The sequence below is a fragment of the Moschus berezovskii genome, chromosome 19 (genome assembly GCF_049115385.1).
Source record: "Moschus berezovskii isolate FMDL1 chromosome 19, NW_MosBer_1.0, whole genome shotgun sequence".
Classification (NCBI taxonomy): Eukaryota; Metazoa; Chordata; class Mammalia; order Artiodactyla; family Moschidae; genus Moschus; species Moschus berezovskii.
Genome location: NC_142478.1, coordinates 64609348 through 64623035, shown reverse-complemented (window position 1 = coordinate 64623035; position 13688 = coordinate 64609348). Strand labels below are relative to the sequence as shown.

The following is a 13688-nucleotide window of genomic DNA, read 5'->3' as shown; positions in this document are numbered from 1 at the left end:
AGATGGAAACGCTGAACCCAATTAGGAGATCTCACAAACTGGCATTTCAGGCAGGGCAGCCAGAGTGTGTGTGTGCAAGGCAGAGCATTCAGTAAGTGAAAGTGTCAGTTGCTCAGTTGTGTCCGACTCTCTGCGATCCCATGGACTCTAGCCCACTCCTCTGTCCATGGGAGTCTACAGGCAAGAATACTGGAGTGGGTTGCCATTCCCTTCTCCAGGGAATCTTACCAACCTGGTACCTTCTCAGGTACTTGTCACCATTGATTACCAGGAGAATTTTGACGTCGACTCGCCCACCCCTCCCTTGGGAAGAGAACCCTCTAGTTTCACCCTGTAAAAGTTCCTCTCCGGCCTCCTATGGTTTATATGCATGAGGTTTCATCTCAGCTTCTGCTTTAGCAGCGAAAGCAGAACCGACTTGCAGGTGACTGAGAACAGGACGGAGAGTGGGGACGACCCTCGGGACCGCGCAGGGCGCCTGTGCCTTTAAGGGAAGGGGGAAGTCCTTGGGGGCGTGTCCGCTGGGCGGGGTTGTATGAGGGGCGTGGCCGGCGCGGGGAGAGCCGGGGCTGAGCTTGGGGCGATCCCGGGGACCAGACCCGGATGCGGCTGCCGAAGGGATCCGGAGGGAAGCGCGAGTCCGAGACGTCTGGGGCAGAAGGTCTGGCGGCGGGGGCTGGCGGGAAGAGGCTGGAAAGGCCGCGAAGCCCGGCGGGGTGGAGGTGCGGAGTTTGCGGGTCCGAGGCCGCGCCGGAGGTAAGAGGAGCCTCCCCGCCCGCCTGGGCGCGGCGGGACGATCACGCACCCAGAGTTCATCTGCTCAACATCCGCCAGGATTGGGAAACGGAGCACTTGAACGTTCCCTGGGTCTCGCACCTAGAAAGTGCAGCCGCAGAAGTGATCGTAACCCCAGTTTCCTGCCTCTGCTCCTCCCTATCAGGTCTGCAGATCTTCGGAGCGTCTGAAAGTCTGGCCTCGGACAATCGCACAGACGCGCTCAATAAATGCTCCCTTGTGAGCGAGCACGAGAAATCGGCTGCCAATAGAGAGGAGACTCGTGTTGATCCTTAAGTTGGGAACACTTGGGGGCGTGAGCCCTTGTTAAATGAACCCTTATCGTTTGCTCTGACGCGCCAGCGTTTGTCTTCATTTTACTGATGAAGAATCAGAGGCTCAGAGACGTGGAGTGACCGCCCTAAGGCCGCATAGCGCCCCAGTGGCTAAGCCTGTATTGCAGACCTGGAGTATCGGCTCCAAGTCAGTGCCCATTGCAGTTACAGAGAACTGCAGAAGGGAAGAGCCTGTCAACCGGTGAGGAAAGAGTGCTGAGGCAGGCCCTGCGGCCCCTTTTCCTTCCCCCAGGCACCCCCTCCCCCGCCAGAACTTTGAGCAAAGATTTACAAAAAAAAAAAAAAAAAAACTTGTTTTCTGGGCTTTGTTTTTCTTGAAGGCAAAACAGTCTCATTAGCAACACGTGGAAGAGCCAAAAGAAGAAAACTAGTGTGCCAGGGACTATTTTTTTGTCTTTTTCCTCTTTCCAGTTTAATTTCTTTGGAAGAAAAATTAAGCTGGTTTTTCCCTAGTGTTGAGGGAAAAGACAGATGCTAAAGTCCAGTCCAGCCCTGCTGCTAACGGGCTGTGTGACTTTGAGCAATGCATTTCCCCCAGGTCTTGATTTCCCCACAGAGGCGGTTGTTGCCCTGGGTTTCCATGGAAACACTACTGGGGGCTCAGGAGGAAGGGCTGTGTACTCTGCCTGCTAGATGAGTCAGGCCCATCCAGAATGTGGCTTCTGCATCAGCTTTCCTTTGGAGGGGGATGGGAGAGGGGCATTCTTCAGGCCCCTCCTGTTGGGTCCTGCGGTCTGGTCTTCCGTGACACCGTTCCCTTTCTCAGTCCTACCCAACAGGCCGCTGGAGGTGCCAGCTGTTTGGAACTGAAACACTACAGAAGGGGAAGCATCGGGTGAGGGCCGGGCCCCTTGGGGGCTGATGGCCAGAGGACTGCTGAATGTGTCCTGGGTCCTGAGTTTGCTCTATGTGCTGCAAATGGTGGAGACAGTGTCCGGGGCCAGGGCCCCATCTGCAGGGGCCCACATTCGCTCCCAGTTTCCAGCCTCAGCTGTGAGCCAGACTGGCGTGGTAGACGTGAGTATCCGCGCAGGGAACTGGTATCAGGTGGGGATGTATTCAGATGATTTGGTATTTATTGAGCACCTACTCTGTACCAGGCACTGAGCTGAACCCTGGAATATGCCAGGGAACATATACTATAGGCAAAAATCTCTGCCCTGATGGAGTGAACAATCTCCTAGGAGGATGGCTAAATAAACATGTAGATTTCAGGCAATAAGATGCTAGGTGCTCAGCAGATGAAGGGGATGAAGTGGTATTGCAGAGTGGAGGCTGTGAGGTACATGGAGTATTTACAACTGTTTCAGGTTGGGTGATCACACATGGCTTCTGGGAGGAAGTGACTTTAAGTCAAGCCCTGAGTGGAGAAAGGAAGCCACTTGTAACAGACACTGGAAGGAAGAACATTCCAGGTGAAAAGAAAAGCATATGCAAAGGCCCTGAGGCAGGAACAAGCTTAGCGGATTTCTGGAACTGTGAGGAGGCCAGAATGGCTGGAACAGGGTGAGTCAGTGGGGAGAATATTAAGAATGAAGATGGAGATGTAGTGGTGGTCAGATTATGAAAGGCCTTAGGAGCTGAAGCTAGGAGGTGGGGTTTGTTTTATGACAGTGGGAGGGCCCATGGAAGGTTTTCAGCAAGGAGTTATCATAAATCTGATTTATTTTTTCAAAGAATGTCTCTGGCTTCTCTGGAGAAAATGGACTGAGGATTGAGGGTAGTGGCAGGCAGACCAGTGGGGAAGCTCTGGCGGCTTCCCAGGTGATGGTTGTGCAAGAGAGGAAAGAAGTGGCGGGACTTGGAGTAAATGTGGGAGGCACAACCAGCCGGAGGCTCTGATGGTCTGGAGGGAGGAGCACAGTGTGGAAGAAAGGAGTCAAAGATGGCTGCAGGTTTCTGGCCTTAGTGTCTTGGTGGGTGGGGGATGGCAGTGCCTTTGACTTGGATGAACCAAAGGAGAAACAGTGATGCGAGCGAGGTCCGAGCAGGGAGGTGTGCGGGCGGTGGAGGCAGGCTATTCTGACATCTGTGAGGGGAGGGGAGGTCACAGTGGATTCAGAGTGAAAATCTGAAGGCAGCGGGGCTGGATTCTCGCTTCGTGCTTTCTTCGTTGGGAGGACAAACAGAGTAACACACTCCTCCCCACCTGAATGGACAGCTGAGTGTGTTTAGCGCCCACGCCAACTTTATGGGGCCACAGAGTACCTTCATGCCCTTTGTTTGAACCAGGCAAACAGGTAATTATGCCCATTTTACAGATGGGAAAATGATTTGCGGTTACTCTAGGTTATAAAATTGACTGCTGCCTCTTGGAGGCAGGAAAACGGGGGTTATCTGTGGCTTGGGTCAGATTATCCCTCTTAGTTATTAGCTCTTCGGCCAGTGCTGTGCAGAACTCACCAAATCCTGCCCTCGACCGCCCAAGATGAGTCTGATGATTTCTGTGCTGCCCATGAGGATGCTGAGGTTCAAGGAGGGGAAGTTGGCCATGAGGGAAGTTGCAGAGCCAGGTCATGAACTCTTTGCTGCCTCCTGCTGAATCCAGATCCTCCCTCTCTGGCTTACTGTCTCCCAGGACCACACAGGTGGCTACCCTTTTGAAAGTCATGCCAGCCTCTGGCCAGGGAGCCTGCAGGCTGGGAAAGGCCACCCACTCCTCACCTAGGTCCTTTTATGTAGTCACCTATTCAACAAATATTTATTGAGCACCTATTATGTGCCAGGAACTGTGCTACACGTGAGGAGTAAATCACTCAGTTCCTGCCCTCATGGAGCTTGTGTTTCTAGTTGGGGACGCACATGAGAAACAGCCTCACAGGTCAGGTAAATCCACAGGATTTCACTGAGCAACGAGGATCACAAAACATGGTGGGGATATGATGGCGTGAGAGGGAGAGAGGTGACCGCTTTGCCTTGGGCTGTCGGGCCAGGCCTGTCTGTGTACGGAGGCCTGAAGCTTTGCAAGGATACAGCAGAACAGCACATGCAATGGCCCTGAGGCAGGAGCAGAAGGCCATGTCATGTCACTAACTTTGGGAGGCTGGAGTGGCTAGATCAGTGAGCTAGGGGGTGAAGGATGAGGGAGGAGACAGGAGAGGGAACCAGATTGCCTGGGGCTTTGTGGACCACTGGAGAAGGAAATGGCAACCCACTCCAATATTCTTGCCTGGAAAATCCCATGGACAGAGGAGCCTGGTGGGCTACAGTCCATGGGTCACAAAGAGTTGGACACGACTGAGCGGCTTCACTTTCACTTTGTGGACCACTGTGCAGAGTGGCATTCCTCGGCATAAGATGGGAGCCATGCTAGCATTTAGAACACAGGAGGGACATGATCTGGGGTTTTTTTTGTTGTTGTCACTGGACTGCCAGGGAAGTCCCCAGGAGGGACATGATCTGATTTCAGTTTTTACGAGGATCCCACTGGTTGCAGTGGGAGAATCAACTGGAATGGGTGGAGGCAGGGAGCAGGCTGGCAAAGCCACTGGGGGAGATGGTGGTAGTAGCTTTGGGAAGGGGTCCAAATTAAGATTTTTTGGTGGGGGGGAAATAGTGCTGGGCCACCCAGTGCCCAATGCCCTCATCCTTCCAAGTGTGACCTCAGAGGGCCAGAGACTTGTTTGGCATCAGACTACCAGGGCCCAGTAATTCCAGGACACTCCTTTTGGGAAGAAGGAAGTCTGGAACAAAAAAAAAAACCTCCACAGATCTGACAGAGAGACTGGACATTTAGGGCTGACCCTTGCGGTCCTGAAGGGAACAAGCTAACAGGGACAGAGAGCTCTTTGTCTCTACTCTCAGTTTTCACCTCTGGAAGAAGTAGTAATCAGCGCTTGTTGTACTGAGTATGTACCAGGCGCTGTTTGAAGCACATGTGTTAGCTCGTTTAGCCCTTCATTTCAGGAACTGGCAAAGTTCAGCCCGCAGGTCAGATCAGGTCCAGGAGTTTTGTACAGTCCAGGAGCGGAGGATGTTTTTTATTTACTTTAATGAAATAATTAATTTTTGGCTGAGCTGGGTCTTCGTTGCTGTACACAAGCTTTCTCTCATTATGCTGAGGGAGGGCTACTCTAGTTGTGGTGCGCGGGCTTCTCACTGCTTTGGCTGCTGTTGTTGCAGAGCACAGATCTAGAGCTTGCAAGCTCAGTAGTGTGGCTCACGGGCTTAGTTGCCTCACATGGAATCTTCCCAGACCAGGGATTGAACCCATGTCCCCTGCGTTAGCAGGCAGTTTCTTTTTTTTTTTATAATTAATTATTTGTTTGACTTTACAATATTGTATTGGTTTTGCCATATATTGACTTGAATCTGCCATGAGTGTACATGTGTTTCCCATCCTGAACCCCTCTCCCACCTCCCTCCCAACAGGCAGGTTCTTAACCACTAGGCCACCAGAGAAGTTCTTGAGAATTGTTTTTATATTTTCAAATGATCGAAAAAAATGTTTGAAAGAATGGTATTTCATGACACATGAAAACTCAGTTGTCCTCCGTGTCCGCTGCGTACACCTTTATTGGAATGCAGTCTCGCCTGTTTATTATTACGGCTGATGCTTTCACACGATCGACCAGAGCTGAATGGTTTCAGTAGAGAACATTTGGCGCATGGTGGGCAAACATGTAGCCCCTTCTAGTTTGCCTACTCCTGCCTCGTTTTATAAAGGCGGGAACCGAGGCACAGAGAAGTTGAGTTGTCCAAAGTCGCACAGCGATGAGTGGGGAAGGAGGATTTGAAGCCAGGCTGCATGGCTCCAGAGCCCTGTCCTCAAGCAGTGTGCCACCTGGCCTTGCTGAGCAGTTGTCACAAGGCCGAGGGGCCTCTGGAAAATAGCAGTGTTTTCTGCTCCTGGGTTGGGGTCCTGGTGGGAGACCTGTGATTTTCCACTCCTTGGAGGACTTGCCCTGTTGGGGTCCAGCTGTGGGACGTGTGCTGACAGGAGCTGGGAGAGGGGAGTTTCCACCCCAGGTCACATCTACCGCTCCTCTTGTGGGAGCTGGTCAGTGAGGGTAAGAACGTGAGATGTCTTTGAGAGGATTTTAATGTCTGCAGGTAACTGACTCTAGATGAGTGTTTTCGTTTCCAGTTGCTGCTGTAACAAATTACTACAAACTTAGTGGCTTAAAATGAGCACACATTTTTCTGGGGGTTCAGAAGCCCAAAATGGGCTTCACTGGATTAAAATCAAGATGTCAGTACCGTGTTCCTTCCAGAGGTTCCAGGGGAAGGTCCATTCCCTTGCCTTTTCCCGCTTCTAGAAGCTTCCTGCGTTACTTCCTTGGCTTTCGGCCTCTTCCTCCATCTTGAGTCACCAGCCTAGATCTTTCTCTTTCTCCATCCCCACTCCCCCTCTGCCCATCTCACCACTGTCTCTCTCACTGTCTGGACCTCTGCTTCCTTTGCATCTCCATCACTCTGACCCTCCCACCTCCCTCTTATAAAAATCCTGTGACGACATCTAAAGCCCTCCAGATAATTCTGGACAATCCCCCCATCCCAAGAGCCTCAATTTAATCACCTCTGCAAAGCCCCTTTTGCCATGTAAGGTCACACTGCACAGGCTCTAGGTATTAGGATTGGACATCTCTGGGGATCACTCCTCAGCCAGGGAGGAGAACCAGGAGCTTGTGACTCCACGCTGTCCCCTCCCAGCCCCTCATCTCTCCTAAGCCAACCCCTGTCCTGCTCATGCACAAGGAAGTGCCTTTGGCTGCAGGTAACAACATTTGGAGAGAGCATTGAGGTAATGAAAACCCGAGCCTTTCTTGGTGGGCCCCGACCTGAAAATGGAAACAACTTAGAATTGTCCCCCTGATACTGGAGCTGTGGAGCTATTTGGCTTCTTGGTGGAGGCAGCATGGACTTTGATGGTCTACAGTCTGCGTGCCTGCTCAGCCGCTCTGTTGTGTCCGACTCTTTGCGACTCCCTGGACTGTAGCCCACCAGGCTTCTCTCTGTCCATGGGATTCTCCGGGCAAGAATACTGGAGTGGGTTGCCATTTCCTCCTCCAGGGGATCTTCCTGACCCAGGTCTCCTGCATTTCCTGCATTGGCAGGTGGATTCTTTACCACTGAGTCACCTGGGAAGCCCCAGTCTACAGTTTGATAGTCAGTTATAAAGGGTGTGTGCAGAAGCACTTAACGTGTGGCACCAAGATCTGATGGCCAGGCTGGGTTTGATGAAGATTGCCCTGTAGGTGAGGAAGGCAAGGTCCAGACACCTTAAAGAGGCCGTTTCCCTGGTGGCTCAGATGGTAAAGAATCTGCCTGCAAAGTGGAAGACCAAGGTTTGATCCCTAGCTTGAGAACATCCCCTGGAGAAGAGGATATTCTCCAGCATTCTTGCCTGGAGAATCCTGATGGACAGAGGAGCCTGGCCAGCTATAGTCCATGGGGTCGCAAAGAGTTGGACACCACTGAGCAACTAAGCACACAGCACAGCAAGGGTCACCCAGTAAACTGGTAGCAAAACTGGGGCTCAGACTCAAGGTTGCCTTTTCTCTCGGCTGCCCTGCCTTCCAGTCTTACTGGTAAGGATTGAAAACTGACAGCCCATGGGCTAGTCTAGCTGCCGTGGTTTTGGTTTTGGCTTTGTTTGTTTTTTGGTAGTGTGGGGTTGTTGTTCAGTCACTAAGTCGTGTCTGACTCCATGATCCCATGGGCTGCAGCACGCCAAGCTTCCCTGCTCTGCACTATCTCCTGCAGTTTGCTCAAACTCATGTCCATTGAGTCGGTGATGCCATCCAACCATCTCATCCTCTGTCGCCCCCTTCTCCGTTGGCCTTCAGTGTTTCCCAACATCAGAGTCTTTTCCAATGAGCCGGCTCTTCGCCTCAGGTGGCCAAAGTATTAAAGCTTCAGCATCACACCTTCCAGTGAATATTGAGGGTTGAATTCCTTTAGGATTGATTGGTTTGATCTCCTTGCAGTCTTTCGTTTTATAACTTGGATGCCTTCCAGCAGGGCACGCCCCCTCCAGCTCATCGCCACCATTGCCAGCAGCCCAGTGGTTTTAGACATTTGTGTCATCTGCCTGGTCCCCAGGGCATTGCGTTTGCAACCCTCTCCTGTCCATCCTGACCCTTAAAACTTACCCATAGAGGGCAAAATATTTGACCCTCTCTGGATTCCCTGGGGATCCTTACTGACTCAGGGAAGAGGATGAGAGGGGAAGGAGACAGACTGATAATTCACCACCCTGGACTCAGAGCAGCGCCACGTAGTCTGTATGCCCCCAGGGCAGAGCTGAGTTCAGCTCCTGATGAGTTTCGAGGGAGGGGATGGCCAGCTTGGGGTGCGGGGGCAGGCAGGAATGCGATTCTGGAGGCCAGATTTCGGGGGACCTGCCTTGCTGAGTCACTCTGCTGTCAGGAAGATGGAGACGAGCTGAGCTGGGAGAGTCTCCTGCTTTTTCCCTGGCTGACTGAGGACTGGAAGGAGCCCGGGGCAGGAGGTGGGGAAGAAGGCAGGAGGAGGAGGCCGCCCCTGCCCCTGGTGGGCTGTTTCCTCCCGAGCTTCAGCTAGTAACTTTCAGGCAGAGCTGAGTTTGAAAGCAGCTAGTAGTGACAGGCTTTGTGCCCTGGGGTGAGTCCCTTTGCCTCTCTGTGCCTCAGTTTTCTCATCTGTGAAGTGGAAACAGTTGTACCAACCTCCTAGGTCTGTTTTGAAGACTGGGCCAGTTGGGGTCCGGCACAGTGTGTGGCAAAAAATTATGAGTCCCGACTGTGTGTGAGACTTTGATGGGGGCGGCGGACATTAAGTCAGTCTGTGATCCTACAAATAACAGGGGGATTTCAAAACACGAGAAGTGCTTTGAAAAGGAAGACCAGGGGTGAAGAGAGTTTGTAACTGGAGGATTTGCCCTGTTCTGGGTAGGCTGGTCAAGGAAGACTTCCTGGAAGAAGCATCTGAGGATTGGAGGATGAATGAGTGGTGTTTTTTTGAGGAAGATGCCCCAGGCAGAAGGAACAGTGCATGAAAGGCATGGCGGGTTCAGTGCGGCATCTAGAGAGAGCCAATAAGCCGGGGATAGAGGTTACCAGAAATCTCACCTCCAGCATTGCATTGGTAGAAATTCAGAGAGGGCTTGTGGAGGGTTTAGGACTATTAAGTGAGCAGCTCAGTGGCATTCAAGACATTCTCATTGGGCAACCATCACCACCATCCACATCCAGGACTTTCTCATCTTGCAAAACTGAAACTTCTCATTAAGTAACTCTCCATTTCCCCCTTCCCCCAGCCCTGGCAGTCACCATTTAGCTTTCTGTTTCTGTAAGTTTGACTGCTCCCAAGTACCTCGTATAAGTAATGATGGAATTACACGGTATTTGTCTTTTTGTGACTGGCTTATTTCATTTAGGGCTTCCCTGGTAGCTCAGATGGTTAAAGAATTTACATGTGATGCAAGAGACCCAGGTTTGATCCCTGGGTCGGGAAGATACCCTGGAGAAGGGAATGACTACCCACTCCAGTATTTTTGCCTGGAGAATCCCATGGACAGAGGAGCCTGGCGGACTACAGTCCATGGAGTCACAAAGAGTCGGACACAACTGAGCGTTAAACACTTTCCTGTTTCACTTAGCATAATGTCTTCAAGGTTCATTCGTGTAGTAGCTTGTGTCAGAATTTTCTTCCCCCTTTTAAGGCTGAATAACATTCCATCATATGGATATGCCATGTTTTGCTTAGCCTATTCATCCACTGATGGACACTTGGGTTGTTTCTAAACCTTTTGGCTGTTGTGAATCAGGCTACTGTGAATATGGGTATGTAAATGTCTCTTTGAGACCTGACTTTCAATTCTTTTTCATGTATACCCAGAAGTAGATTTGCTGGATCGTATGGTAATTCTATTTTTTTTCCAGTTTTTGTTAAGATACAATTGACCTACAGGACCATGTAAGTTTAAGATGTACAGCATAATGCTTTGACTTACTTATATTATGAAATGATGACGACAATAAGTGTAGAGCACACCCATCATCTCCTACATATACAAAGGGAAAGTTTTTTTCCTTGTGATGAGAACTCGGGATCTCTTGCCTTAACATCTTTCATACATACCATCCAGCAGTGTTAACTATAGTCGTCACTTTGTACATTACATACCTGGACCTGGTTATTGTATTTTTAATCTGGGGAGGGGGGACCTGCCGTGCTGTTTTCCACAACATCTGTACCATTTTTATGTCCCCAGCAGGAGTTGCACAGGGGTTCCATTTCTCCCCAGCCTCTCTAACACTTGGCAGCATGAATCTTTCTAATGAACATTCAGGGTTGATTTCCTTTAGGATTGACTGGCTTGATTTCTTTGCCATCCAAAGGACTCTCGAGTCTTCTCCAGCACCACAATTCAAAAGCATCAATTCTTCGGCGCTCAGCCTTCTTTATGGTCCAACTCTCACATCCTTATGTGACTACTGGGAAAACCACAACTTCGACTGTACAGACCTGACCCAGGAATTGAACCTGCGTCTCTCGTGTCCTGCATTGTCAGGCAGGTTCTTTACCATTAGTGCCACCTGGGGAGCCCCAGGTAGAGCTTTGGGGAGCGTTTTAGCAAAATCCCTCAGAGATTTAGGATATTTCTCCCTCTGCAACAGACACTGTTAGGGCTCTGCCCGTATCCTTTGGACCCTTTTTTTTTCCGGCCGTGCTGTGTAGTTTATGGGGTGTTAGTTTTCTGACTAGGGACTGAGCCCAGGCTCTTGGCAGTGAAAGCGCAGAGCCCCGACCACTGGACCTCCAGGCAGTTTCTGGCCCTACCATCCTGGTGGCTCTGTTGACTTCAGGTCACCAGCATCTTCTTCCAGAACCACCTACAAGCATGGTAGAGCAGAAGTGCTGGGGACCTAGGACCTCCCTCCCCGGCTCTGCTCACCTGGTGACTGATAGGAGTTGGTGTATAAATACCCCAGCTCCCTTGCCCCTGGGATTGCCAGCCCATGGTGGGAACCATCTTCGCTGGTTGCTACTCACTTCCCTGTCTTGGCGCTTGTGTTCTCCACACCTCCCAAATGTGCTGCTTGCTTATAAATCCTTGTGTCTAGGGCGCTTCTGGAGGAACTCAGACTGGGAGACTGTCTGACTCAGCACTTTCACTTCTAGAAATCTCTCTGATCAAACATTCTCACATGTGCCCAGAGAGTCATGTGCAAGGAAGTTGACTATTGGCGCCAATGGAAAGGTAGACACACTCAACTGCTCATCATTAGGGAAATGTTCCCTCTATTACAAGTCATCCGTGGTATGAAATCCTGAGACTACAGTGAGCCAGGAATGGGACAGCAATGGTCAAGGACAGGAAATTTAGAAGAACATCAAATTGCCTGAATTCCAGCTCTTTCTCTAGCCCTGAGTAGGCCCTGAAATACTGTCTTTTGAGTCTCCTTATCTGTATAATGGGCAGGATAATCTTATCTTCCTTGTAAGATCCTTGTGTAGATTAATTGAGGTAACCTTTTAAGCTCAGCACTGTGCCTGGCATATAGAAATCACTCAGAATGTTTTTACTTTGTTCATTATGTCTGTCAATATGTTAATAAATGGCACCTCTGTGAAGTGGTAAAAGTCAAGTTGCAGAAACAAGAACTTTAGGACAGACCCATTGCTATAAAACAAAACAAACTGTGTATCAAGATGTATCTACAAATGTCATTAACCTGAGAAATGTCTGTAAGGGTCTGCTTCAAGCCGATCAGGGCAGGAGAGAGGTGGGATTATGGAGGGCAGGGATGAGAAAGGAGAATTTAGAAATCGTTACATATTGTTTTTTTTTCTTTTTTTGCTATGCTGCAGGACTTGCTGGATCTTAGTTCCCCAGCCAGAGATTGAAGCCAAGCCCTGGCAGTGAAAGCTCTGAGTCTGAACCACTAGACCACCAGGAAATTTCCTGTTTTGTTTTAAATATGTGTATTCATGACTTGCTTCCCAGGTGGTTCAGTGGTAAAGAATCCGCCTGCCAATGCAGGGTACACGGGTTTGGTCCCTGGGTTGGGAAGATCCCTTGGAGAAGGAAATGGCAACCCACTCCAGTAATCTTGCCTGGAAAATCACATGGACAGAAGAGCCTGGTGGGCTACAGTCCTTGGGGTTGCAAAGAGTCGGACGCAACTTAGTGACTAAACAACAAATTCATGACTTACTTGTCAAGTACAGGTTCATTTTTAAAAATGAAAGCGTGCAGCTGGAGCCTGGGAGGTTTAGGGACCAGCTGAAGGAGGTTGTCTTCACTGCTTAGGTGGGGCTTGTCCAGTGGATCATGGGGTGATGGGTTCTGATGTCCCCCTCCCTGCTCCCTTTCCACAGTGTCGAGAAGTGTGTGGCCTGAACGCCTCTGACCGCTGCGCCTTCGTCCGCACCAACCCCGACTGCCGCAGTGACGGGGGTTACCTGGACTACCTCGAGGGCATCTTCTGCCACTTCCCAGCCCGCCTCCTCCCTCTGGCCATCACCCTCTATGTGAGGCTCCGCACTGGGTTGGGGGCAGGTGAGAGGGCCAGTGGCCCCAGCAGGGCTTAATGCTCCTTCCCCATCTCTGGCCTCCTGCTCTGCCCCTGCCCAGGCTTTCTGGCTGCTTTATCTGTTTCTGATTCTGGGAGTCACCGCGGCGAAGTTGTGAGTTCGGCCCTGGCCTGATGTCCAGCTTGTAGACGGGAGAGCGGGGGTCCCGGGGCGGGGGGTTGACTTGGGGAGGACCCACCCTGGGCTTGTGGGGGAAGGACCGGGGGCAGGAGCCACTGACATGGAAACACTCACCGCTGGCCTCTCCTCCGTAGCTTCTGCCCTAACCTGTCGGCCATTTCCACCACACTCAAGCTTTCCCACAACGTGGCAATATCCTTTTGGTCCAGTCCTGGTACCTGGGAGGGAGGGCCGGAGGGTGTGGGGCTGGGAGACGGGGACGGCTGGTGGCCTGGGCAGCCTGAAGCGCCTGCACGGAGGCCCCTTGACACGTCCCCCCATGGCGTCACCTTCCTGGCCTTCGGGAACGGGGCCCCGGATATCTTCAGCGCCCTGGTGGCCTTCTCGGACCCGCGCACGGCTGGCCTGGCCTTCGGGGCCCTGTTTGGTAGGAGCGAGCGGCCCTGGCTGCGGCGGAGGGGCTGGGAGGGCGGCCGGAGGTGGGCGCGGGCTGGACCGAGCCGGGCCTCCTCTCCGCAGGCGCGGGTGTGCTGGTCACCACCGTGGTGGCCGGCGGGATCGCCCTCCTGCGCCCCTTCTCGGCGGCCTCCAGGCCCTTCCTCAGAGATGTCGTCTTCTACATGGCGGCCGCGCTGCTGATCTTCACCGCGCTCTACCGCGGCCGGGTCTCGCTGGCCTGGGCCCTGGGTGAGCCGCTGCGGGACCAGGGCGGGATCACCCAGGGCTGATGGCTGGGAGGCACGGGGTGGTGGTGGTGGGGGGCGATGGGAGCGGGTGGTCAGCAGGGCACAGAGTCACCTTTGGTTCCGAGTGACGGAAGCGGTGCTTGGAACCAGGTGGCCTGGGCATGAAAGGGGACCTGTGGTTCCGATCACTGAAGAGGGCAGAGCGAAGTCGGGGTGACGTTCTGGGTTT

General features: G+C 52.0%; 1 protein-coding gene across 4 annotated transcripts in view; it reads left to right on the top strand.

Moving 5' to 3' along the window:
• The first annotated feature begins 560 nt into the window (after positions 1 to 560).
• Positions 561 to 13688, top strand: part of SLC8B1 (solute carrier family 8 member B1) — a 29881-nt gene continuing 16753 nt past the window's right edge. For 2 of the 4 annotated variants that reach the window (XM_055404424.2, XM_088828219.1), the window contains exons 1-8: positions 561 to 756; positions 941 to 1311; positions 1897 to 2147; positions 12438 to 12590; positions 12694 to 12746; positions 12908 to 12965; positions 13095 to 13200; positions 13293 to 13460. In XM_055404424.2, coding sequence (XP_055260399.2) covers positions 1992 to 2147; positions 12438 to 12590; positions 12694 to 12746; positions 12908 to 12965; positions 13095 to 13200; positions 13293 to 13460 — 694 coding nt within the window. In that variant the 5' untranslated portion in view covers positions 561 to 756; positions 941 to 1311; positions 1897 to 1991. Of the gene's footprint in view, positions 757 to 940; positions 1312 to 1896; positions 2148 to 12437; positions 12619 to 12693; positions 12747 to 12907; positions 12966 to 13094; positions 13201 to 13292; positions 13461 to 13688 lie in introns of all 4 variants that reach the window. The other 2 variants (XM_055404423.2, XM_088828220.1) reach the window with 2 other exon arrangements.